At 44.9% G+C, this 26,962-nt stretch overlaps 1 protein-coding gene across 1 annotated transcript in view; it reads left to right on the top strand.

Moving 5' to 3' along the window:
• Window positions 1-26,962, top strand: part of LOC138285816 (dehydrogenase/reductase SDR family member 13-like) — a 131,837-nt gene that overhangs the window by 72,959 nt on the left and 31,916 nt on the right. The window contains exons 3-4 of the mRNA XM_069226213.1: window positions 8,658-8,781; window positions 11,099-11,410. Of these exons, the coding sequence (XP_069082314.1) occupies window positions 8,658-8,781; window positions 11,099-11,410 (436 nt within the window). The remainder of the gene's footprint in view (window positions 1-8,657; window positions 8,782-11,098; window positions 11,411-26,962) is intronic.

Raw genomic sequence — 26,962 nt, 5'->3', positions numbered from 1 at the left:
ACCCCAGTAACTTTGAGCATGTGGAACAGCAGCCACACGGGTGTAAAACATGGCTAACACATATTGGGACAGCCAATAGCTCTTGCATAGGCGAAACCTGTTGGCTTTTCCAATGCTGATAGTTTACGTGTTCCTTGATAATGTTATCTCTTATTGTCTCTAAGTTCCCATTGTCTGTCAGCCTTCCTCCATGCTTGATTGTGTTTGGTAATTGGTTCCCTTCCTTTTATTATTTTAAACAAACTATATCCTGTTGCAATAGGTGTGGTGCGGTATGCCCGTACCACTTTTTTTTACTTGAATAATGTAGTTTTTACAATTTGTAATCACAGTATGCATATTCTCTATAATAACTCTGTTAAACTTTCAACTGCACCATTCCCTGTTGGGTGATAAAGTGAAGTATGTTTCCAAGTTAAGTTGTTTCTAATCAAAACATTTTTAAACTTATGCACCACATTTTGGGGACCATTGTCACTAAGCAAAGACTTGGAAATGCTTTCTCGCAGGAAGATCTTGTCCAAAAACGTCACTGCTGTACTGGAATTTATCCTCTCTAGAACGCAGAGTTCTGGACACTTTGAAAATACGCTTAATAAGGCTCTCACACATTGTCTGACACCACTGACATATATAATGGGTCCTAAAACATGAATTGCTAAATCTTCCGTCAAGGGTGATCTCCGGGTAACCTGGGTTTTTTCGGTACTGGAGTACACAACACACTCTCTAACCAACCTTTCAATTTCTAAATCCACACCTGGCCAACAATACTGTATTTTCACTCTTATGTTTTTCATTATCCCCAGATGGCCCTTGTGATTTAATTTCTAGGATTCTCTTTTTTAAGTGTGAGGGAACCATTCTATTGCCTCTTAATAGAAATCCACCCTCTATCCAAGGAAGTTTGTCTTTGACTTCCCATAAATTCCGATCATCCCTGAGTATGTTTTACTTTAAAGGACACCATTCATGTATGCACAAACTTCACTTATAACAGAATCACAACTGTATTCTTTCTGTTATAGTTCTTTAGAGATGTATTCTGGCATATTTTGGTCGACCAGTGCAACACTATACTCTTACCGCCTGCTGGATTTGTGTTCTTTTTTTACAAAAAAAAAACATCTGAGAGCTTGTTATCAACTCCAGGAAGATATGGTACTTTATAGTTAAAGTCCAACAATCTCAATGATATCGTAGCTAATCTAGGAGTAAATGTTTCCAGACCTGTAGTAGTAAACCTTTTGGCGATGATGAAATTGGACCTCCAAAAATACCGGCAAACATTGCCCTTCCCAAAACAAGCTAACATTTCTCTCTCGGTCGTGGAGAATTTCTCCACGATGAGTGAAAGGAAGCATGTAGCAAATGCAATAGTTGCTTCGTGACCATCCATATCTACTTGGGAGAACACCGTTTCTAAACCTTTACCACTGGCATTTGTGGTTGCGATGCATTTATCATATGGATCATTCCCTAGTAGGGGTATAGCCTTACAAATGTCATTTTTAATAAATTCCAAAAGAACTTTGGTGAACATCATTCCACATAAATTTTTCTGACTTCTTCAGCAGTTGTCTAATCTTGAATGATTTAGAGCAACGTTTTTTAAAATGTTTGTTTACAACTCATAGAGTCACAGAAATGAGGAAGCATTGTCTTTCGAAGATTGAGAAGGAGCCTCGTTGTTCTCTTCTAGCAATTCCTTCTTAGGTGATATGCCTATATCACTAATTTCATGACCTATGAATGTTGTAGAATTTAATGCAAGCTTAAAACTTTTAAGTTCTGCTCTAAGACCCCTTTTGTTCAAAATGTTGATCCTGGAAGACAATTAAACATTTATAAACATTAGTGCATTAATCACTTAAAAACAGCTACAGCAGACGCTAGACCAACTGGAATATGGGCAAACTGGAAGCATCCGCAGGGCATTGTTGATGGCAGTAAACTGTTTTCTATCAGGGTGAAGTGTCATCTGTTGGTAAACAGGTGTCCGACCTAAAAATGATAACTATTTTATCCCCTTATTCCTTGCTTACATATTGTTAATTCCTCAAAGTGGAAACTTGTCCATGCAGTGTTTTAAATACCATTGCATAAATCCAGATATAATTTGACCTTCCCATTGGTTCAACGAGCCATAACTAAAGGGCAACTGCTTACTGACTTCTATGTTCTCTGTGATCCCCATTTGTATTAATTTGTCCAGTTCTTGTTTGACCGGTTCCCTGATATTAAAAAGAATGTTCCTTAATTTGTGCTGCAGGTTTAGCATTTTGTGTTGGAAACCTTTTAAATTGCCTACTTGAACCAAAAAGACATTTGGTAATTTCCTTCACATTTTCTGTGAAAAGTAGCAGTTATCTTCCAAAACTAATACCTGCTCAGGACTATTGGGATTCAACGTTATTCCCAGTATACCTAGGCCAACCCATCCAAACACAGACTGTCTCTTTTTGACAGCATAAAACTTTACTTCACGTTACCATCCTTTGAATTCAAACTTGAGCAAGTGATAACCTATCATTGGTATAGGTTCTCCAGTAAAACTCTCTGGATTTATATTGGACGGCAAGAATTCATTTCATGGAACCTGTTAACCATAAGAGACTGATTTAAAATAGTAAATGAAGAACCAGAATCAGCAACAATATCCACAAGACCACGACCTAGTGTGATTTAACATGCTGGTTTGTGCAATGAAATATTGTTTAAACCAAGCACATCAAAGTCTATGCTTCATACACACAATGCATTACTTTCCTCATCAGAATCAATTGAAAAAGAATGTTTGACTATATGTTTCACAGTGCTTTTGAAATGTATAATTGTATAATGACCAGTGATACTGCTGTTAGAGCATTGTTGCCTTTATGCCAGACAATGTTAATTATACACCAGGTGTTCTTTACTGCCACATCTGTACCATTCCTTTCGAGGTTATTGTGCACAGTCTTCCTGATTAGTTTCAATATGTTTTGTTTCACTGGCAGGGGGATTAACTTAGCACAGAGACTCCTTTCTTTTTTTAACAATAGCTATGATTTATTGTAACGTGATATCGCTGTTGGCCCATAACCTTTACTGGACATTTGTATCAGTGCTGTACATTACAATTTGATCCCTGAAGAGATCTTCCTGTAAATCACCAAATTTACAACAAAAACCCTATTTCCTTAACTCCATAACTTAATCGTCCATTGATTCTTGCTTATTTTGGTGCCTTTGAAGGGAAGTAAATCTTCCATGGAAATGCATACAGATGGCGAAAAATAGTTATCAAGCTCTTAAATTGCATTAGCAAAAATTTCATTATTGCCATCAGCTCTTATTTTCTTTTTTTATTTGTTCAGAAATGCGTAACCTTTCCGGTCTAAGAGTGTTCAGTTACATTTTCCTTTTCCTTGCAGTTGAAATGTCATTTCCAGCTTCTTTTTCAGTAGTGGATATATAGTTTCAGGTAAGACATTTCATGACAGTTTCCCAGGAGCTGGTAAGAACGCTTTTGGAGGAGTTAACGAAAACGTTTGTGCACGCGTTAGTTGAAATGAAAAGTAGAAAAGTGTAGAATGAATTGAGAAAAGTACACCTCTTACAATCCACTGCCTCAAATGCAAGTGGCTTAGTATGCACATTAAAACAGTAGTACCCCATTAACTGTGGAGCCGCCATTGAAGGTGTAAATTCCAACACACGCTGTTGAAATATATACAGTCAATAACTTTGTTTTTCAATACGGTTCCGACCGTCTCAAGCATAGACCGATTAAAATTGCAAGTAGTCAGTAACTTTGTTTCACAATACGGTTTCAAGAGTCTCCATTGTTTAAAATGTATTCACTGTTTTTCGTTTAAATCGTAATTTTCTAATAAAATTGGAGGGTGAATGCGTTCTAATGCAGCAGACACACCGAAGATAAACCAGCAATATGGCGGCAGCTAGAGATTCTCCCTCCTCACGTCTGCTGTGTTAGCCTCATAATATCTGAAGGGAGCAGTGCCAAACAGACAGCAATGAGATCATGGGCAGGAGTCTGTTTTAAGGACTCAGGGAGAATTATAAGTGTGAACAGCAGAGGTTGAGCTGCATGTAGTGACTGCAGTACAGATTGTAGAGAAAGTCCAATGCAGACTGCACTCCCTCCACACACAAAAAACAGGTAATTTACAAAGTTCGAATCCCCGGCATCGGAAAACCTTTTTGATGAAATGTAATGAGTTTTGAGCGCTCTGAGGTAAGGGTTCAATCTGTCACAGTCTCAGACTTGCTGGAAACATAAGTTGCATGTGGTGTGTAGCGTGGGTTGTCTGGGGGTGAACCTTGTTGCCAGTTTGTGAAGATGATTCAGATACGTTCACATGAAATGATTTATTGTACTTTCACCACAGCCAGGCATGGCTTCAACCTAGTGGTTTAAATCTGTGTCATTCTGAATTTCTCGGCATGTTGCTACAGACAGTGGAATCATCCAATGTAATGATATGCAAAGAGAATCAATCAATTAATACTTGTAGGGCGCAGCTAATCACCTGTTAGGGTCTCAAGGCGTGGGGGGAGTGCTAAAACAATGTTAGAGGAGATCAGGTGAAGAGCAAAGTTTTGAGGTCCTTTCTGAATTGGGAGTGTGGGAGATCTTCTGAGGTGGATTGGGAGGAAGTTCCAGTTCTTGGCGGCGAGGTGGGAGAAGGACCTTCCTCCTGCTGTAGCCTTCAGATGCGTGGGACGGCGGCAAGTGCGAGGTCGGCGGAGCGGAGGTGCCTGGTGGGCATGTAGAAGTGGAGTCTTTGGTTGAGGTATTCTGGTCCGGCGTTCTGGAGGGCTTTGTATGAGTGCGTGAGAAGTTTGAAAGTAATTCTCTTGTCTATTGGGCGCCAGTGCAGGTCTCTCAGTAGGACGGAGGTGTGGCTGTGTGTGGGGGCGTTGTTGATGAGACGGGTGGAGGCGTTCTGGATGCGTTGTACTTTTTTTTTTTTTTTTTTGGTACCTTGGTGGTACTTCTGGCGTAGAGTGCGTTGCCGTAGTCCAAGCGGCTGCTGACGAGGGCCTAGGCGACTGTTCTTTTGGTTTCGGTAGGGATCCATTTGAAGATCTTCCTAAGCATGCGCATGGTGTTGAAACAGGCGGCAGAGACTGCGCTGACTTGGCAATTCATCTAAAATGATGACTCCAGGATGAAACCGAGGTAGCGACTTGGTCGGTGGGGGCCCCGAGCGCTTCCGAGCCACGCTGAGGGGCTGTTGCCGATAACAAGGACTTCTGTTTTTTATGTATTTAGCTTGAGGCAGCTCTCCTTCATCCATGCGACAACTGCGTTCATTCCATTGTGGATGCTGGCTTTGGCTGTGTGCGGGTCGTTGGTGAGAGAGATGATTAGTCGTGTGTCGTTGGCATATGAGACGATGTTGAGTGCGTGGTGTCTGGCGATGGTAGCTAGGGGGGCCATGTAGAGGTTGAAGAGAGTGGGGCTCAGAGAGGAGCCTTCCGGGACGTCTCAGATGATCCTGGTGGCCTCTGAGTAGAAGGGGGGGAGTTGGACTCTTTGGGTTCTGTCGCACAGGAAGGAGGTGATCCATTCTAGAGCCTTGTCCCCGATTCCGGCGTCGTGTAGACGAGTCCGTAGGGTGCGGTGGGAAATGGTGTCGAAGGCGGCAGACAGGTTGAGGAGGATGAGAGCCACGGTCTCACCCCTGTCTAGGAGCATGTGAATGTCGTCTGGGCGGCGAGGAGGGCGGTCTCGCTGCTGTGGTTGCTCCGTACCCAAGACTGAGAGGGGTCAAGGATGTTGTAGAGTTTGATGTGTTTGGTGAGTTGACTGTTGACAGCCTTTTCGATGAACTTGGCTGGGAAGGGGAGTAGAGAGGTAGGCCAGACGTTCTTGAGGTCGTCTGGGTCTGTGGTTGGTTTCTTCAGTAAGGGCTTGATTTCAGCGTGTTTCCAGATTTCTGGGAAGGTGGCGGTTTCGAAGGAGCGGTTGATGATGTGCCGGAGCTTGGGTGCGATGGTGCTTCTCGCTTTGTTGAAGATGTGCTGGGGGCAGGGATCGGATGGAGAGCTGGAGTGGATGGATTTCATGATGTTGAGGGTTTCCTCGTCGGAGATGTTGGACCAGCAGAGTAGGTGTTGGGGGTTTGGTGGAGCTTCTGTGGAGGCTATGACGATGTTGGGCGTGGGATGGTCCTAGGTACCGAAACTGTTGTATATGTCTGCTATCTTGTGGTGGAAGTAGGTGGAGAGGTTGTTTCAGAGTTCTTGTGATGGGAGAATGCCCGTGGAGTTCATTCTGGGGTTGGTCAGTTCGCTGATGATCGTGAAGAGTTCTTTGCTGTTGTGTGCGTTGTTGTTGATGCGTTCCTGGAAGGCATATCTTTTTGCGGTTCTAATGAGTTGGTGGTGGGTGTTTGAGACTTTTTTGAAGGCTTCATGGTTGATGGGGGTCTTGTTGGTGCACCATTTCCTTTCGAGGCATCTGCAGTTTTGCTTAGACTCCTTAAGGGCTGGGGTGAACCAGTTGGCTTTCTTGGATGAGCGTCTGTTGGAGGGTTTATTGATGGGAGCTAAGGTGTTGGCGCAGTCTGAGATCCAGTTGATGAGGTCCTCGGCAGCTGTGTTGGTGTTGAGGTCGTCTGGGGGGGTGAATTGTTGAGGGTGGTGAGTAGCTGGTCTTTGGTGATCTATTTCCAGCTCCTGCGGAATGGTAGGTGAGCGGGGTGTTTGTTGAAGGTAAAGTGGATACAGTGGTGGCCAGTCCATTGAAGTTCAGTGATGTGGCTGATGGAGATGTGGTTGCTGGTGGTGAAGATGGGGTCAAGTGTGTGGTGTGTCCGGCAAAGTGGGCGGATAAGGTGATGAGTTGCTTGAGTCAAAGGTTGGTGAGGTTTTCGAGCAGTGTTGTGGAGTTGTTGTCATTGGTGTTCTCCAGGTGGAAGTTGAGGTCCCCGAGGAGTATGTAGTCCTTGCAAGCGAGCGCGTGGGTGGTGGCGATGTCAGTGATGGTGTCGCAGAATGGGGGCGGGGGCGTTAGGGTTGGCTCCAATCCAGAAGTGGAGGAGTTCCATGTTGTTTGTGGAGTCTTCGGTGCTGGTGGAGAGGCGCAGGGATTCTTTGAGGACAATGGCGATGCCTCCCCCAGGGCAGTTTGTGCGGTCTTTGTGGATGATCTTGTAGCTGTCTGGGATGGCGATGGCGATGTCTGGAGCCGAAGAGGGGTTAAGTTTCTGTGAGGAAGGCGACGTCCGGGGATGTTGTGTCAGTGAGGTTCCAGAGTTCGATGGCGTGCCTGTGGATGGAGCGAGTTTTGATCAGGATGCATCTGAGGTTGTGTTCTGTTTTGTGGGTCTTCGGGGGAGGGCTTGCGTTTTGGAGGCTGGTGAATTTGCAGTGGCGACAGATGAAGGGTCCCTTGGTGTTGCGTGGTGATGCTTGCTTACAGTTGCTTTTGTTTCCTGGATTGAGTTCGATGAGTGCTGCTGATGAGTAGCGGTGGTGGGCGGGAGGTCCAGGGGTCCTTGAACTTTTAGCGGTCAGATTATGGACAGGCGCAGACGGGCTTGCCTTAGGTGCGCCTTTGGCAAGCCATTAAGTAGGGAGGCGGGAGGAGAGGACAGCTGGGAGGTGGAAACGGCACAAAAAAGGGGGACAGGGCCACGGGGCAGCAGCGGCGGGGAGCGAGAATGAGGGGAGAGAGTGCGAAGCAAGAGAGAGTGAAAGATAAATGGAAGCAGAAAGAGAAAAGCACAGAAAAACGTCTTGAATCCATTGTCCAGATGGGTACAGAGAATTCCTACTGAATTTCCACACAGAATGCATCTGGTAAATCCTGTAGATCAAGACATGCTGATTGCTCTATTACATAAATGGCAATCCATCAGTCATCTTTCTGAGGATTGATCAGCCTAGAAATATTAAGAGCAGGATGAAGGACGGGGGCCCAGATGCAAGTGATACTTCCTATACTAGAAATACTGAATCAGATCACAATTGTATAGAGTGATCAAGGCAATAATGTTCATTCTGGTATACGCTTTATAAATACTCCCGATTACATGAATTGAACTTCATTTGTCAGCAAAAAACTGGGTAAAAGTTTAGTAAAAGGTTTTGTAAGCTATGCAAAAAGCTTTTAGCAAGCTTTCTTTGGCAGGTAATCAGTGGAGGCCCCATAAGTGTGCAATAGTTTTTCTGTGTTAGGTTCCCATTACTGTTCAAGCAGCCATGTTTTGTTGATGTTGTATTTGCAATAAAAGATACCCTAGAAGACCCAGGAATAGGACATTGAAGTAATCACTCTGCTATGAAATAATGGAAAATGTTTGGGATGTTTGAAGCAATTGGTGAACTCATTTTGAGATCTTCTGATGGTAACAGATTTAGTTTGTGTTGGGAAGAAAATAGCTTAATCAATCATTATTTTTAGGTTTATACTAAAGTTAATTGTTCCAGACATTTTCCCAAAACACAGTGAGTGGTGCTACTAATGTATTACTACATTGTGTTGTCTCTGGGCATGGAGCCTATAGCTGGGGGTGGAAGGGTGTAGAGAGAGTGAGGGTCACATGCAGCAGTGCAGCTTTAAATCAGCAGGTGGAGGGGCTTTGAAAAAGATGTCTACCGCTGGAAGGAGCGATTTAATTGATCCTTCTTTCTCTCCACAGGAATCTGGAAACCAGCAGGTTCTTTTCATGAAGCTGGATTTAGGAAGTTTAGCCTCTGTCCGTTCCTTTGCAGAAACATTTCTCAAATCTGAGCCACGGCTGGACATCCTCATTAACAATGCAGGTGAGTGGCAAACATGTGCCCCAGAGCCACCCCAGCAAATCTGTGACTGGTGTGTTTTTAGTGTTTTTACAGCTGTCAAATGAGGGTGACGAGTAGAAATAGCCCTACTGTTGTACATCTTGCAGTAGAGTACACAAAAAAGTGATGGTTGAATGCTGGAGTTAATCTCAGCCAATAGTAATTACGTGGGATGAATCCCAATCCATCGTTATTTTGCACATCATGTCACCTCAGTTTTGACCCAAGTTATATGCAAATCAGCCTTGACCCTGCCCCAGTTAGAACAGTTCAGCCCGAACTGCCAAGCCAGGTCCTCCCTGAATGAGAACACAAGCAACCCAGGACCAGTTTCACCCTAGTTATGGGCTCCTCAGCCAGGTTTTGTTTGGTGCATGTGACTGTGTGCACGGAACTCACGTCTGGCCATACTCGGCCCACTTAGGGCAACAGTAAAGTACACAAAAAAAGTAATATATGGATTGATTGAATTAATCTCAGCCACTGGTAATTACTCGGGCCGCATCCCAATCCATTGTTATTTTGCACACCAAATGCATTGTTATTTTGAACACCAAGTCAAATCAGTCTTGACCCTGCTTCTGTCAGAACAGTCCAGCCCAAACTGCCAAGCCAGGTTCTCCGTGAACCAGAACACAAGTAACCCAGGACTAGTTTCACCTTAGTTATGGGCTCATAGCCGGGTACAGCTTGGTCCCAGGGGCACAGTGTGCGTTAGACCAGTGTCTGAGCATGCATGTCCTACTTAGAACAACACTACAAGTCACAAAAAAGTGATGGATGGAATGCTTGAATTAATCTCAGCCAGTGGTAATTACTCGGGCCGCATCCCAATCCATCATTATTTTGCCCACCATGTCACCTCAGTTTGGCCTGGCAGTTGGGACTGGACTGTTTGATTGGAGCAGGGTCCATACTGATTTGCATATAGCTGAGTCCAAACTGAGGGGAAATGGTGTGCAAAAGAACGATGAATTGAGACGCGGCCCAAGTAATTACCAGTGGCTGAGATTAATTCAAGCATTCCATCCCTCACTTTATGTATACTTTAATATGTAGCCTTAAGTAAGACGGGTGTCACCCAGCTGTGGTTTCCGTGCACCCTCTGTTACTGCAACCAAGCTGTACCTGAAGAATAAGCCCAAAAACAAGGGTGAAACCGGTCTTGGGTTGCTTGTGTTCCGGTTCTGGGAGGACCTGGCTTGGCATTTTGAGCAGGACTTTTCCGAATGGAGCAGGGTCAAGACTGATTTGCATATAGCTGGGTCCAAACTGAGGTGACATGGTGTGCGAAAGAATGATGGATTTGGATGCAGCCTGAGTAATTACTAGTGGCTGAGTTTAATTCAGGCATTCGAGCTATCACTTTTTGTGTACTTTAAAACATCTAGCAATAAAGGCACTGCTCCTGTGTAGCTGGCCCATACACTATCCATGCTGCTAAGGAAAACACACTCTTGCAACTGGCCACATCACAAAGGTGATTTGTGCCGGGCAACAGCTGCGCACTTCTATGATTGCACATTCAAAGTGCATATATTTAGGTCTGAATGTCTCAGAGTTAGTGCATATGCTGCAGGCCGCTAAGTGTGGAAACAGTCATCCGTGATTGCTGCTCTCTGTTTCAGAGAAGTGCTATCTCCAGCACATGCACCCACTCTGAGAAATAACAGGTTCAATGTATGTGCTTTAGAAAGCACACAGATAAAAACAGACACAGCTGTCCTTGCAAAAAATGCACACCTCGTCAGTACCTAGACTTGCTACATTGCATCTGACCCATGCACAATCATTACCATTACTGTGTAGCAGTGGCATTTGCAGGTCCAGATTCATTGTAGAAGGTTTACAAAGATGCAAAATGCTTTTCTGTAGGCGGCTTATAGACAAACACTCCTGCTGCTGTGTTGCCATCAAAACATAGGCTGACCGGGTCTACACACAGGCTTGCATGCTGCTGTGCCATCATTACTGCTTCTATCCAGCCAGTTCATACACAGCTGCTGGCCCACATTGGGCACAGTTTATATGCTTCACTTTGTCCAGTCTTAGGTCTGTTCCGATCAATAATTTTTAATCGTCTAGTCACAGCTGCACATAGTCCTTGCGCTATGCTACATTGCAATTATTATGGGAGTAGTTATAGCTGCTTTAACTCAAATTTTTACCTTTTGTTGGTCTGTGATCTTTAATTTTCATGTGTTAATCTTAGCTTTGTACTTGAATTGGTCTCTGCTGCTACATTAGCATTCCTTGTTCCATCTTCAATTGCATTAAGTACACCGTTTTCTTGTTCCAGGCATCATTGCAGATGGCGTCACGGAGGACGGATTCAACATGATGTTTGGCGTGAACCACCTAGGCCATTTCCTGCTGACTCATCTGTTGCTGGGGCACTTAAAACGCAGCACCCCCAGTCGCATTTTGATCCTTACCTCCGACAGCTACCGCAGTGGCAAAATTGACTTTGGGGCAGTCCGAGTCCCCTCAAAAGGCGTGAAACAAAACATACAGGCATACTGCAACAGCAAGCTGGCCAATACCCTCTTTACCAGGGAGCTGGCTACCAGGCTTCAGGGCACGGATGTCACTTGCTACGCTGTGCACCCAGGTAAGGTTGTCAGAAGTTCTAGAAAAGAGGACATTCTTCAGGGCTCTACTGTTGGCAATCTAGAACACAGGTCAACATGGAGCTATTACTTTCAAAAGTATAATGCCACTCTTCCTAAGTTGGAAAATGTGATGGATAGGGATTGTTAAGGGATACAACTGGCATGGCTGTGTGTATCGGTTAGCAGAAGATCTTTGAAGGTGATGGAGATAGGTGGAGGAAAGTGTCATGTTAGACAGTGTGTACAGTAAGAAGGGTTAGGGCCTGAGATACAGTGAGGCATAGACTGGGCCACAAAGTGAATGGATAGGGGAAAAAAGAGAAATCATAATGTTTTGTCCAGGGATCGGAAAATTGAGAGGTACACATCGCAAAATGGTTCAAAAGTCAACACAGAGCAGTAACAATCTCACAACTAATTACAAAAAGTAGAGAAATGTAATTAACAAAAATAAATCAAAATGAAAACAGTCTTGGGGTGGGGTTGGCGATGTCGGGAGAGGCAAAATGGCTTTATTGCTGCACAGCTTCTAAACCCGACAACAGCATCTCCCATTTATTTGTTCCGTTATTGTACTTCATGAGCAAGGAATATGCACCTGGGAGGCAGAGGTGCGGACGGATCTCTACAGGCTAAATAGATGATGAGCAGCCTTGGCAGGAAGCTGAATTCATTGGCTTCCTATTTCAGAAAGCCAGTATGGTCTTGATGCTGCGTCTGTGGTCTGAAAGCAGAGCAGCAGATTTGCGAGGCAGTGTAAAGCAGGAAAGTGGATCAGAAACATCCCTCCCCTACATGGAGTTCAAGCAGTACAAGCGAAATGGTAGCTACAGTTGCTGGGATGCAGTTGTCGCATAGCAGATGCAACCACCCGACATGTCCCGTAGAAATGTGACTAAGGCTATGTGCCTGAGGTGGTGGTTGTAGTGATGAGCCTAATGGACCAAAAATGACCCCGAGGAAACTGAGGAGACAGGAAGAAGGAGCTTGAATCATCAAGAAAGTGGCAGAGGTTAGATGTGCTCTCCATCCCAGGCACCTCTATGCCCCAAAAAAGGGACAAAACACTGCCACACCACAGATTGACTTCTACTAGGAAGTAAAGGAAGGAAAACAGCTTATAAACTGAGGGAGAGTAAGAAGGCGACACCTAACAGGTCTGAGGAAAGACCAGTTGCCATAAGGGAATCCAAAGCCATAGACACTGAGCCTGTTAGAAGGGAGGAGACAAGAGAACAGTAGGACCACAAGAGCAGAACTGAGCAAAGACTTCTCGGTGGGGCTTATTGGAGAAAAAGAGCAGACTGGCTCCTGGGAGCTGGTGATTCACCGTTCCGGGACCTCCTGTTGTCCGCAGTTTGACTGCTGACCTGTCCCAACTTGTTTGGGAAACAGCGCCCATAGCTTTGCAGGGCAGGACAGACCTGGCAGTTGCTGAAGATGGGCTGTGACAGGAGCATAAATTGGCAATAGAAGAACATAGCTAAATAAGCTTTTTTGTGCACTACATCCTCAAGCACCCTCCTCAGTATCAATGAACCACAACTTTCTATGGCACAAAGGGGCTGGGGTGGAGTGAAGAATTGAAACCTTTGTTGAAGGACATCATGTTAGCAATACAAGAGGTCAAACATACACTGAAAATCAAAATAGACTCTGCCACTGTTGAAGTCACGGAAATAAGTAAGGGTCAGGCACAATGGACGACCTTTGAGATAAAACTAGGCACAGCGTGAAGTAATTGACCAACTTCGGAAGGACAACGCATTGGCAAAGGGAAGATACTGGAGGAACAATATGAGTCACGGGGGTGCTGGAGAGAGCTGAAGAACCGAGTGTCTTGAATTGTTACCTGAGGACTTCATCCTGAACACCCTCAAACTGAATGGCCTCTCAAAAATGTTCTCGATAGAGCAGGCTCATAGAGCTCTGATTTCAGCCCGACTGCAAACAATTATTGACTCCATCTTCAGTCATCGAGATAATGTATTGCAGGCAGTCAGGTAGCAAAGTCACTTGCAGTAGAATAACTCAGATATCAGTATTTTCCCAGATGTCACCCTAAAGGTCCAGAGATTGAGGAGCAGCTTTTGCGAGGTCAAGAGAGTGCTGCAGGAAAAAAACATAAAATGCATTATGATGTCCCACGCAAGGTGGTGTGCCATCTCGGAGGGCATGACTTGGAAATTTGATACCTTAAGAAGCCTGGAAATGGAAAGAGGTAGGGAGTCAGCTAGGAACTACAAGACTGAACAAAGGAAGCATTTTTCCCAGAAGAACTGGATCTGTTCACGGGTACCACAAAGAAACCGAGAGGAACCGACTGGTACTGTCCCCTGCACCACCAGTGCTGTTTCAGCAAGATCAGCTCAGACTCCGCAGAAGCCATGACCGATAACCGACAGACTGAGAGGCCTTGAGAGCTGGGGCACTCCTCCTTGACCCAGAGTTGAGAGATCCTGGAAGATGAGTGGCTGATGTGAGGACATGGGAAATAGGGAGATCCAGCTCTGGTGACTGGTCTGGACACTACGAGAGCCTGAGGAAACGGAACAATAAAAGAGATTTGAGAATTCTATAAAGTGCAAACTGTGAAATAGGTATGAGGGAGGCGGTGAGGGGCTTTTGAAAACAGTTCGGTAAGAGACTAATAAGTTAGTATGTGAAACAGGTATCCGCAGGCACTGGTTAGGTATGCAGATAGCCTGAAGCCTCCTGTTTCGTGAAGGGGGAGGGTGGTGTTGGGAGGGAGGCATTATTTGAAAATGTGTGTTGGTAGCATGTGTTGGCTGCAGATACACATGCCATGCACACTCCTGCAATCTAGTGTTGGGCCTGGAATCTGCAAGTTGTTTTTCTCAAGGAAGCCTTTTATGGTCGATGTTGTGCGAAGTGTCTCCTCCTTCTTGAGGCATTGCACATGTTCAACAATTCTTTTGTTTGAGGCACCGGGCTCAGATGGACTGTGTCGGATCTCTGTAGTTTCAGTGCCCATATCGCAAACGGACGACAAATGGATCCAGCAAATCGAAGATCGATGACTAAGAACAACCTAAGGTTCCTGCAAATGTTGGAACTGTAGAAAATTTCGAGCTAAGTAATCAACTTCCACATCGTCGCGATCCACACGTGTCGAGAATGTTCGTCTCGGGTTAATGGAGACTTAAAAAAGACTGCTTTTTCAGAAGGTGCCTTCAGTGCGTGGAAAAATAGCATACTTAGACACCCTCGATGTCTGTAACCTGTGTCTTTCACCTGAGCACCAGGAGCAGGACTGCGCTGTCTGCAAACTGTTTAAAAACGAGAAAACGCTGAGAAGCAGATGTGATTGGAGACTAGCACATAATATGGAGATGACAACAGATGCTGAGTTCTCCCAAGTAGAATAGCACAGTGTGGCTGATCTGGACACCGAGGTAACGAGCAGAGAGGGACATGTCATCGCCAGCCTGCACTACATTGCCTCTGATGATTCTAGCAAAGGGGAAGAGTTTGATGTGCCTTTCGAAGCCGTCACGCAACAGACTTCAGAACCAGGATCGTGGCCGGGATGAAGACCACCCCAAGGGCCATTATGTACAATTGACCCACCATGTGCCAAATCAATCATACATGAAACTCCCCCTCTACACAGCCCTCAAGCTCTGGTCTACACCAGGAGCATGCTTCGGACCCGAGAGAGTACGAGAATATTCTAGATCCTGATCAAGCAACAATGCCTAAAGGGAGAGATTAAGCCTACAACAGGTTGACATCAGTATCGAAGCAGCCATCGGCATCAAGCTACCCATCGACCAAACACCCACACCAGGGTTCGGCTCAGGACAAAGCGTTGGATCCGGAAAATGCCCAGTGTCGAGCCATTCAGGCTTATAAAGCGCATCGATCCCAAGAAAGCCAAAACAGCACAGTCACTCTTTGATGCAGAAGAAGACTTCAGTGCCCCAAAAAAGTAAAAATGCCGCCTTCTGCAACAGCACCACTGCCAGAAAAACAGACGAAAACACATCACAAGGCTATAATGGAAGAGGAAGAAGCCAATGTGTTTGACGGCCTTCATGGACTCATAGAAAAGAAACATCATGGGGAGGCATCCAAAAAGCAAGCACAAGATTTAGATACGCCAGAGCCGCTACTGCTTTTGAACATAAGGCCACAAGCCGAATCACATTGTCAACCGGCATCACCATACACAAGATCACCCTCACCTGTACAGAAAGTGGAGGGCGGAGATATCCCAGAACATGAGGCTGATTACTATGATTCACAGGGAGGCACCGTACATAGCCCTGATCCACAGGACAACTATAATGTTTTCCTCCCAGACACTGGCATTGAACCACCTGTCCCGACTAAGGCATCTCCACCGGATGATACCTCTTCGTATCACAGTGTGATTCAAAGGGCAGTTGAATATGCACATCACTGAGGATGAAACAGACTTCCTAATAGAAACACTTTTTAGGACCGAGAAAACAGTCCAATACCTACCAATGATAGGATCCATATGTAAAGTCTCAAAATACATTTTTAAGGCCCCAGTAAAATCTAGAGTGCTTACCCCCAGAAATGGAAAACAATACAGGCTCTTACCTTCGGATCCTCTTTACATCAGAGGACACCCTGCTACAGACTCTTTAGAAGTGACTACAGCACGAAAAAGAGCTGCATCACAGAGTTCAAGGGAAGCATCACCTCCTGACAAGGAGAGTGAGTGTACTGACGCAAAAGGGAAGAGAGTGGCCACAGGACATGCCCATCACTGAAGGATAGCAAACTCTATGGGTCTTCTTTCCCAGTATAATAGAGCAACATGGGATGATATGGAAGCACTATTACAACATCTCCCAGACCAATAGAAAAAGAAAGGGTAAGAGCTGGTTGCGGAAGGGATACAACACTACAATTAGGTGTGCACTGGATAGTGCAGACACAGCTGCAAGAGTTATCAGTTCCTCAATAATGCTACAGCGTCATGCATGGCATGGCAAATCACATTCAACCAATGGGTATTATACAACGTGAGACAAGGCTATTGTCTCATACTCAAAACACAACTACCGAATATCTCACCAAAGAAACACACTCCCAATCCTTATGTGCATCTGCTGAAGGAAGAGATACAATCATTATTACAAAAAGGGACCAAAGAATGCATCCCATTCAGACATCAAGGGAAAGGAGTATACGCCCTGTACTTCACAATGCCAAAGTAAAGATGCAATACTGTGCTCCATACTGGACTTAAGCCTACTAAATCACTACATCCTATCGGAACACTTCACATGATGACTTTACAGGATGTACTACTACTACAGGAAGGTGACTTCATGACAGTACTAGATCTGAATGGCGCATACTTCCATATACCAATCCATCTGGCTCATCGCCGGTACCTACAGTATGTGGTAAGTGGGCACCATTATCAGTTCAAAGTACTACCATTCGATGTGACCACTGTCCCACAAGTGTTCACCAAATGCTTAACTGTAGTAGCTGCAAGTCTAGGAAAGGAAAACATACATGTATTTCCGTATTTGTTGCAGCAAACAAAAATGTCTACAAGACACTCAAAACACAATTAACCGGGTACAATAATTGAGATTCGCAATAAATACGGCCAAGTCCAATCTACAACTGCTCCAGATACAGCCTCACCTTCAAGCCATACTCAATTCGATCACAGCTAAAGCTTACCCCAATCCACAGACAGTCCTCAATCTCCAGAACCAATTGGCTCTTTTTCAGCTACATTGTCGTCTATCAGTCATAATCGTGATGTGTCTCCTATGGATAAGGGCATCTTGCATATCAGTAGTATCACATGCAAGACTACACATGAGATCCCTCCAAGAGTGCTTAGCATCACAATGGTCACAAGTGGGAGAACATGGATGATCTAGTGTTGGTTTCACCCAGGGTCTATCAGGCCTATAGAAGTGGAACACACAAAATACACAGAAGGAGAGAGACTTCCAAGACTCAATCCTGCAGGTGACCATAACAACAGATGTGTCACTCATGGGTTGGGGTGCTCGCATAGATGACATCACAGTACAGGGTGTACGGGGTCACTGGTCTGCAAAACAACAGCCATACAGATAGCTCTCAGTTCATTCCTACCCAACATAACAGGTAAGGATGTCCTTCTATGCACAGACAACATGACTGCAATGTGCTGCATTCAGAAACAAGGAGGAACCCATTCATTACAGCTATCTCAACTAGCACAAATCTTGAGGAAATGGGTCATTAAACACAGCATCCACTTAATGGCACAGTACATACAAAGGGTGGACAACTATCTTGCGGACCCACTGAGCAGAACTCAACAAGTCCACAAGTGGGAAATTCATACTCAGATCCTACAAACATACTTCTAACAGTGGGGAACCCTGACAATAGATCTATTTGCCACCACTAAAAACACAAATTGCCTACACTTTGCATCCCCACCCACAATCCAAGGGCAATGCACTATGGATGAGCTGAACAGGGATATTCGTGTACACTTTTACACCTCTCCCACTCCTTTCTTACGTGATCAGGAAACTCAGACAGACTTCACTGATAATGATACTCATAGCTCCAACATGGGCATGTCAACCATGCTAACAACATGGTTGGAACTTTCCTGTGTGCATGACAAGAAACTTCCTAACTTTCCGATCTACTAACTCACAGCGAGGGCAGAGTCAGGCACCCCAATGTAGCACAACTCAATCTTGCGATCTGGCTCTTGAGATCTTAGAATTCGGGTATGTACAATTACCTCATGAATGTATGGACATTCTAAAAGAAGCCAGAAGACAAACCTCAAGGAACTGTTATGCAGCAAAATTGAAGCGCTTTGTGCATTACTGCTTTGTAAACAACATAAACCCTTCCACACCATCTGAACAGTAACTAGTATGTTACTTGTTACAGCTTCAGAAAACACATTTGGCATACACTTCTATAAGACTGCATTTAGCTGCAATTCCTGCATATCTACAAAACAGGAAACATCAATCTCTTTTTTTGTATACCCGTCATTAAAGCACTCATGGAAGGACTTAAATGAGTCATTCCACTGCGTACACCTCCTGTACGATCGTAGAATTTAAACCGAGTACTAACACGGTTAATGTCCACACCGTTTGAACCAATGCATAAATGCCAAATACAGTATCTAACATGGAAAGTCACATTCCTTGTTGACATTACATCACTTAGGAGTGTTAGCAAAATACATGCACTCACAATTGAGGAGCCATATGTTCGAGGCATGTGCGGCTGTAGCTACACATGCTCCGCATACTTCTACCATCTAGTGTTGGTCAGTCTGTAGGCAAGTTGTTTTTCTTCAAGAAAGTCTTTCGAGTCACAAGGTTGAGTGACTCCTCCTTCTTCGTGATACTGCACATGGGCATCAACTCAATTGTTAGATTATTTTTCTCCGCCATTGGACTTAGATGTGTGTGTTAACACACCGAGTCAAGACTTTTGTCGGTTCTTTCCTTTGGTCCTATCCTATTTCCATCGGTATTGTTATTGATTGCGTTTTCTTCTCTTCGCATGGAGCCACAACCGAATGTCGAGTCGACGCGGGATCGCCGTCGAGGGCCTTGCCCCTTAGGGCCTTCTGTCTTCATCTCTGGATCAGTCTTTCACATCATGACCTCCTGGCGGTGGAACGAATGCCACACAAAATACCTCAGAACAGACTCCCACCAGGTTTGTACCTTCTGTCTCTATCCTGAGCATAGGGAGGCCAACTGTGAAGCCTGTTGAGCTTTTCGCTCCAAGAAGACACTTTGGGAACCTCAAGCGTGTTGCCTTTAAATGCAATGTAGATCGACCGACGACACTCCATCCTCTTCAGGCAACAGGATGTTGTAGATCTGTAATACTCAAAGCAGGTCCTGGGGGCCGCTTGCTGCCCTCTTGCCTTTACATGCGGCCCGCTGGTGAACAGCAGCACGGGCTGATGTTTACTTGCTGAGCACTAATATTCAGGAAAAAAATGTTAAGCAAACGGACAAGAATTTATTTGCAGTTTAACTGAAGTTATGAAGTAACTAAGGGGGTGTCCTGTACCACTTAACTTTAGGAACATCTTTATTTTAAAAACATCTTGAAACAAATGAGCAAAAATAGGCTTATGTATGTTTCTTCAAAATTCAAAAGTGTGTTTGATTAACATGAAAACGTTTTTTACCATAGCACTGCATTGTGAGGTATTTTTTTAAGTGCTAGTTTTCATACTTAAATTTAGAAACATTAATGCTTTCCCACCCCACCCTGATATGCCAATTGTGAACTAAGAGGAAAATCAGTTGTCATGTGCACCCTTTGGGTGGCCAAGGTTGCTAATATATGTGGACAGCATTATAATTGAACACAGCAGAAGGTTTTGTACAATTGACATTCTGAACGTATATTTTTTGAGGTCCTCTTATATGCCATGATAGGAAAAAGGATGCAAAGTGAGGAAAAAACTGCCTAGGATTACACAGTTTTGTCAAAGGGAAGCTGGGATTGATCTCAGGGTTTCCTTTTTCATAGTCTGCATTTCAGCCACTAGATGTACTTGCTGCACTTTCCCTACGACCACCTTTCACAATCCCTGACCCACCAGGACCCCCTACTGCCATCCTACTGGCTTCAGTGCGGCCCTCCGTCACACCACAGACCATACATTGTGGCCCCTGGGCAAATGTTTGCAAGTACCCATGTTGTAGAGGAACTCCATCCAGAGGCTTCGGTGGCCAAAGAAGAGGCCCTTTCAATTGAGTCAAGCTCAGGATCAGATCCTGAGTTTGAGATCTCCAGTGACTCCATACAGGCAATACTACCAACTCCTCAGCCACCACCTTCCAAAAGGCATCTCTCTTTTCAGGAGGACTTGGACATTCCCCTTCCAGCCATAAAGAAGTCTTCAGAGCTGGCCACCAGTCCTTTGCTGCTAACTACGACTTCTCCACAGCTGCCTGCACCACTTGCACAACCTCCACCACCAATACCAGAAATGCCTCATTCACTGCATTCTGACTTGGAGCCATTGGACATCTTCCCTCATGGCTCCTGTACATTTGACACTGAATTACCTGACCCTGCAGTTGACTCCTTTCAGGTAACCTAACACACTGACCCATGGGACACATATGATGTGGATCCACCAGGGGACAAAGAGCCAGACCTGCACCCAGCACGCCTTTCACCCCCTGATGACTCAACAACATATCAGAAGCTTATAGCGAGGGCGGCTACTTTTCATAGGGTACAGTTACACAAGAACCTCTAGAAGAGGAGTTCTTGTTTGAAACACTCTAATCCACCCCAGAGGCCCACAATACTTGCCAGTTCTGAAAGGCATGCTCCGCCATACAGAGGATATCTTTAAAGACCTCGGGCCTGATTTAGAACTTGGTGGATGGGTTACTCCTTCACCAGTGTAACGAATATCCTGTCAGCTGTATTACGGTCATCATAGGTCACATTTGTGACTGAATATTCCCCTCCGCCAACTTCTAAATCAGGACACCTGTCAGCCCCCAGGTATCACATCTAGGGTAGATAAGAAGTACAAGGCCTCACTCTCTGACCCAGTATACGTAAGAGGACAAGTACCATATGACTCCCTTGTGGTAACAAGTGTCAGAAAGCGGGCTAACTCACGAAAGCAAAAGGATTAATGCCACAGGCTAATCGGTTGCTGCACAGTCGACTAAGCAGTGGTGCATCGCAAGTTCCATGGGGCTGTTAGCGCTCTACGACCATGCTCACTAGGATGTGATGGAGAAACTCTTCCAGCATCTCTCAGATTAGCACAGGAAAAGGAGTCAGGAACTTAGTGGCAAGGCGGAAACTAACTTCCAACACTTTGATTAGATGTGCCCAGACTCTGCTGACACTGCAGCCAAGTGTATCAACACAAGTGTACTTCTTCTTAGCCGTGCATTTCTGCGTATCTCCGACTTTAAGCCTGATGTTCATCAAAAAATTCTTAACTCCCCCTTTGATAACAAACATCTCTTCGTCCAACATGTCAATGAGACATTAGAAAAAATCAAAAGAGGACACAGAAACAGCTAAGTCTAGTGGAGCAATTGAAACCCATCCTTGTGTCGCTCCACATAACCACGGTACTTCAAAACCACCACCCCTGAACCTTCCAACTCCTATCAGCATGGTCAGAGTCAGTGTTCTCCCACAAACTCCTTTTATAGGGGCCCCTATAGAGGAAACAACTCAAGGGGAAGGGGTGGCTTCCCCACCCCACATGGTGCCACTATCACTAGTAAGCATTGACTCACTTTCCTTCCCCCCGCCCCCCGGTCACACTGCAACTGACAGGGGATGCCTACAACATCCTTTCCCCTCCTAGCAACAAATAACAACAGACCAGTGGGTGTTGGACAATATCCAACATGGTTATTGTGTGGAGCCCATTACCACACCTGCCAGCATTCCACCTCACACTCATCAGCTCTTCCTGGAACATCAGACATTACTCAAACAGGAAGTCCAAACACTCATTCTCAAAGGAGCAATAGAACCTGTTCCCCTCCAACACCAAGGTCGGTGCGTATACTCTCTAGCCTTCCTCATATGCAAATAAGACAGTACTGTGAGGCCAATCCTGTTTTTATGGCCCCTTAACAACTACATTCTCTCAGAACACTTCCACAGGGTCACAGTATAAGATGGTTTCTCCACTACTTGAACAGAGCTTCTTTATGTGTACTATATATCTCAGAGATGCATACTTTCACATACTAATCCACCCAGCCCATTGCAAATTTATCAGATTTGCAGTGGATGGAAACCACTACCTATTCAAAGTCCTCCCATCCAGGGTCACCAACGCACCGTGAGCTTTTACCCAGTGTTTAGCAGTGGTAGCAGCCCACCTCTGCAGACAACAAATAAATGTATTTTTCTATCTGGACAACTGGCTTATTATAGTAACATTCCACAAACTGTGTCAACAGAGTACCCAGGGAACAATAAACATATTTCACAGCCTAGGATCTACAGTGTTTCCAAATCCCACCTGCAGCCTCTACTTATACAACCATATCTAGGAGCAATTCTAAACACACACATTGGAATAGCCTATCCCAATTCCAACAGAGTTCAAAACCTTCAGGCACTACTACCGCCCTTTTAATCAAATCAGCAGATCACAGTGAAGACTGTCATGCGTCTTCTAGGGATGATGGCTTCCTGAATTGCAATAGTACCCCATGCCTGTCTACACATGCGCCCGTTGCAGCAATGTCTTGCTCGTCAGTGGTCTCAGTCACAGAGTCACTTACAAGACCTAGTGTTGGTGGACAGCCAAATGTATTGCTCTCTGCAGTGGTGGAATCCAAACAACATGTCTAGTGACCGCCAGACTCATAACAACCCCCGAAGTTTATCTTTTTAACAGTCACTTTTCCTAAATATATGTTAAAAATCTGACTTCACTACTGAATTGCATTTCTAATAAACATTAAAAAGAGTTTTTGAATTATTCCAGTAGCTTGTCCCAAACCAAAGTTATCGGAGTTATAATTTTATTCTGACCTTTAGTTTTTCTCGTAAGACACCTATGGTCCTTCAGTTTAGAGTGAAAATAGCTTTTGGGAGCTAGTCACTGTGGCTACATATTGACGATAAATTTTTGTATGTAGCACTTTTAGTCTGCAGGATTAGAACCTGCAGGAGCCAGGTTGCACAGATAGGCATGAAGCCATGTTTTCTATGTCAGCCTAGTGGATGGCACAATGTGCTACAGTCCACAGGTGACATTTAACTTCATGTGATATGGATAAATAATCTATTGGTGGTGACCAGTAGGTTGTTAGTTAGGAACTAGTTTCCATAGTAAAAGTGGTTTTTATTTTGCTAATAACTTTGGCGCCGTTTGACAAATCTTCATGAAAACTTCAAAGCAAGTACGCACCTCATTTCAGATACTGTGTGGAAAGTTTTGGGGTGATCCGCCAAGCAAGGGCCAAGAAAAAAGGTGTGGCGTGTCCTAAAACATGTATTATCTGAGGAATTTCCCATTGTGATTTTAGACATGATAAAAGCCCAAACCGCTGAACGGAATCACAACAGATTTGGTAGAGATCTAGCTCTTGGTCCAGAAAGAGCACTTTTTGTTATTTGGTGTAAATCCGTTTGGTAGTTGTGGCATTATTAAAGAAAAAACAAATTTGGATATCTAGGGATGTGGATTCTCGTGCCAAAGCAAGGCCCTGATTGGCTGGCCAAAACCTGAGAGAAAGTTGCGATCGACATTTTCTTTATCAGCTCAGTGCAGGGAGAGGGTGATAAAAGTTAAGTGACTTAAGGGGTGAGGATAGACTATCCTGACACCACAGAACAGACTGAGGGGTCCTTGAGGGACCTCTCATGGGCAAAATGTGCCCTAATTTGTTTTTTGGCTGATCCGCTAATTCACTGCAGGGCTTAGCACGACCCCCCCAGTGTAAATCTGCGACAGATCCATGGATCCAGAGCCCAATGGAAAGAAATACACATACTCACCAACCCCTCGTGGGGTTGGGTGTGGCGGGGATTGGATATATGCGGGAATTGACTGCTGCAGCCAGGCCCTAAGGTCAACTCTTTGGCTGTGCATGGTATTGGGTTGGCAGCACACGGGGTTTGGCTGCAGGGCCTGGACGCAGGGCCTGCAGTCAACCCCCTGCTGCATTAAAAAAAACATGGAAATTCACTAAAAAGAACAAAGATTACAGGGACATTATAGTTGGGTTCTGAATTTTCCCTCACAAACCCATAGAAATTCAGCTGTTAGAGTTATTTCAAGTAACTTTAACTTGTGCACTAAGGTAACTATAGCTCGTGCCCTTGCCATGCACAGCTAATTACCCCACATATTACATAATTATTTGACATCTTCTATGGCGTCATTGATAATATCACTGCAATATTTGCAACAGCATTTTTGAAAAGAAAACTGTGCATAGTGAGGGCGTGAGTTATGGGGCACAATTTATAGTTACTTGAAATAAATATATAGTTTTATTTATATATATATATATGTATATATATATATATATTTTCACTGAAAAAAACAAAGGTTACAGGGAGGTTATAGTTAGGTTCTGAATTTACTCGTACAAAACCATAGAAATTCAAGAGCTATTGTTATAGTCCTTTTGAAGGAACTATAATTCACCCTAAGGTAACTATAACTTGCACTCTTGCCATGCACAGTTTTATCAATACTTTTATTGCAAATGTTTCAGTGATAATATCAAAGATGCCATACAAGATCTCATGAGCGATATAATCTGTGGAGTAATTAGCTGTACATGGCGAAGGTGCGAGTTTTAGTTACCGAGGGGTGGGGTTTGGGGGTAGGTTGGTAGCAAGGCCTGGTCCACAGATAGGCCTTGCAGCCAAGCCCTCAGAACCACCCAACCCCGTGGCATGTATGAGTGAATGAATTAGTGTATGAATGAATCTGTGGTTTTTCTTTAATTTTTTTTCATATTTGTGAATATTTTGCGACTAAATCGTGAAATTCTTGAAAATTCTTGAATTTTCAAGAATATTGCACATAGTGATGAAAAAATATTTCAAATCCATAATTTACCCCTAAAACACACTTATGTCACCCCTGGGGTCAGGGTACCTTCACCCTGACCCCTTGTGCCCCTTTCCATTTGAAATTTCACCCTCAGGGACTATGGGCCAGATGTATGGAAAACAACGTTAGCGAATCGCAAATAGCGATTTTTAAGAAATCGCTATTTCTGAGTCGCAAAATGCAATGTAACAAATTTGCGAATCGGAAATAGCGATTTCTTAAAAATCACTAATGCAAATTGCGATGTCCAAATATCGAATCGCAAAAATATTTTGGTATTTGAAAATCGCAAATTGCGAAAACGGTCACCTGGCACAGCCTGATGACATCACAAGCAGGAAGTAAGTTAGCCCAGGCTGTTTGCAGGTACCACACCCACAGGAGCAGCAGAGAGTCACAGCCCAGCCCCAGGGAGCAAGTTTGTGAGCAAGCCAGGACCTGACATCAACATGGCCAATGCTGCTAATGGGAAGGAGAAGGGAAAGAGGAGGAGGAAGCTGAAGTTCAGTGAGCAAGAATTGTAGGTTTTCACTGAGTAGGTGGTGGGGACCCATGACCGGCTATTTGGGAAGATCTCACTCCAGGTACCAGAGAGTGAGAAGCGAAAACTCTGGGCTGACATCCAGACCAAAATCTGCGCAGTGGGGTTTGCGCAGCGCTCAGTGGAGGACATACGAAAGAGGTGGTACGACCTGCTTTCCCGTGCCAAGGAGAGGGTGGCCAGCAGGCTAAAGGAGGCAAGAAGCACAGGAGGTGGACCATCCATCCAGACACCCTCCACCCCCATGGAAGACCTGGTGGTGTCCGACTCCAACACCAGCGAGTCATGGTGTATTGCCCCAATCAGACGCAGGGCAAGGGTGTTACCTATCCCCGATTTGAGCCTGGACTCCGATGACATGCGGGATGAAGGCCACACTCCATCCCCAGAAGCCAGATCCACCGGAAGGCAGCAGTCCCTGCCCCAGCGTCACTCAACTCCCCGCAGGAGACCTCACAATGCAGGCACACAGCACACAGATGTAGGTGAGGGCCCATCATTCTTCGGTGGCCAGGAAGCATCAATGCTCAAAGTGCAGCGCCTGCAAAACAAAAACATGAGGGCAATGCACAGGCAGATGTAGTCACATAATGCCAATATGGGGGGGCTGCGCAAGCAGTTAGAGTGTCTGAATACAAACATCTGCAAGCTGCATGAGGGACAGCAAACAGCTGCGGAGAACACCAGGGAACTGACCAATGCCATAAAGAAACTCTGTACTGAGATCAGGCATGAGCGAGTTAGCCACCACAGGCATGAAAGGCGATTAATGGGAATGTTCAGTGGCTTTTGTAGATCAGTAAATCATCTAGCTACATCTACTGCCCTGATATCACGGCGTGCTGTGGCCGCACAGGTGGAGGCAGCACATAGTAGTCGGGATGTTGCCCGGGGATTGGTCCAAATTACCAACGTTCTGGATGCTATGCTGGAAACACGCAGTGCTACACCCAGCGAACTGGGAGTTGGGGATACTGAGGAGTCATCTAGCCTCAGCAGCCTTGCAGTGCCCATGACGGATGCTAGGCGTCGCAGTGCGAGGCACAGTACTGCCTGTGAGCCTGATACAAGAGGTGCCGGCGAGGCCACTGCGCACTCAATTGGAGTGCGTGGTCGTAAAAAGTGACATTGATGGCCACAGGGGACTAACTTCACATGTAGAATTACAGTAAACTATGATGACAATAGTGCGACACTGTAAATGGCTCATGTATGACTCATGTGTATTACTTTGTCCTAGTGACATGTATGTTACCTGAAGGGAAGGTAATAAAGGTGCTAACTACCAAAATACATGTCAGTGAGGTTGTGTTGTCATAACTTACATCTAAAATGTTTGTGCGTGATGTCAGCACGCCTTTGCCTGCTCTCTGCAGCACTGGTCCTGTCTGTTGGCTGTAGGGGTGGTATGGGATC

The sequence above is a fragment of the Pleurodeles waltl genome, chromosome 3_1 (assembly GCF_031143425.1).
Source record: "Pleurodeles waltl isolate 20211129_DDA chromosome 3_1, aPleWal1.hap1.20221129, whole genome shotgun sequence".
NCBI classification, from domain to species: Eukaryota; Metazoa; Chordata; class Amphibia; order Caudata; family Salamandridae; genus Pleurodeles; species Pleurodeles waltl.
This window is presented reverse-complemented; position numbering and strand designations above follow the sequence as displayed.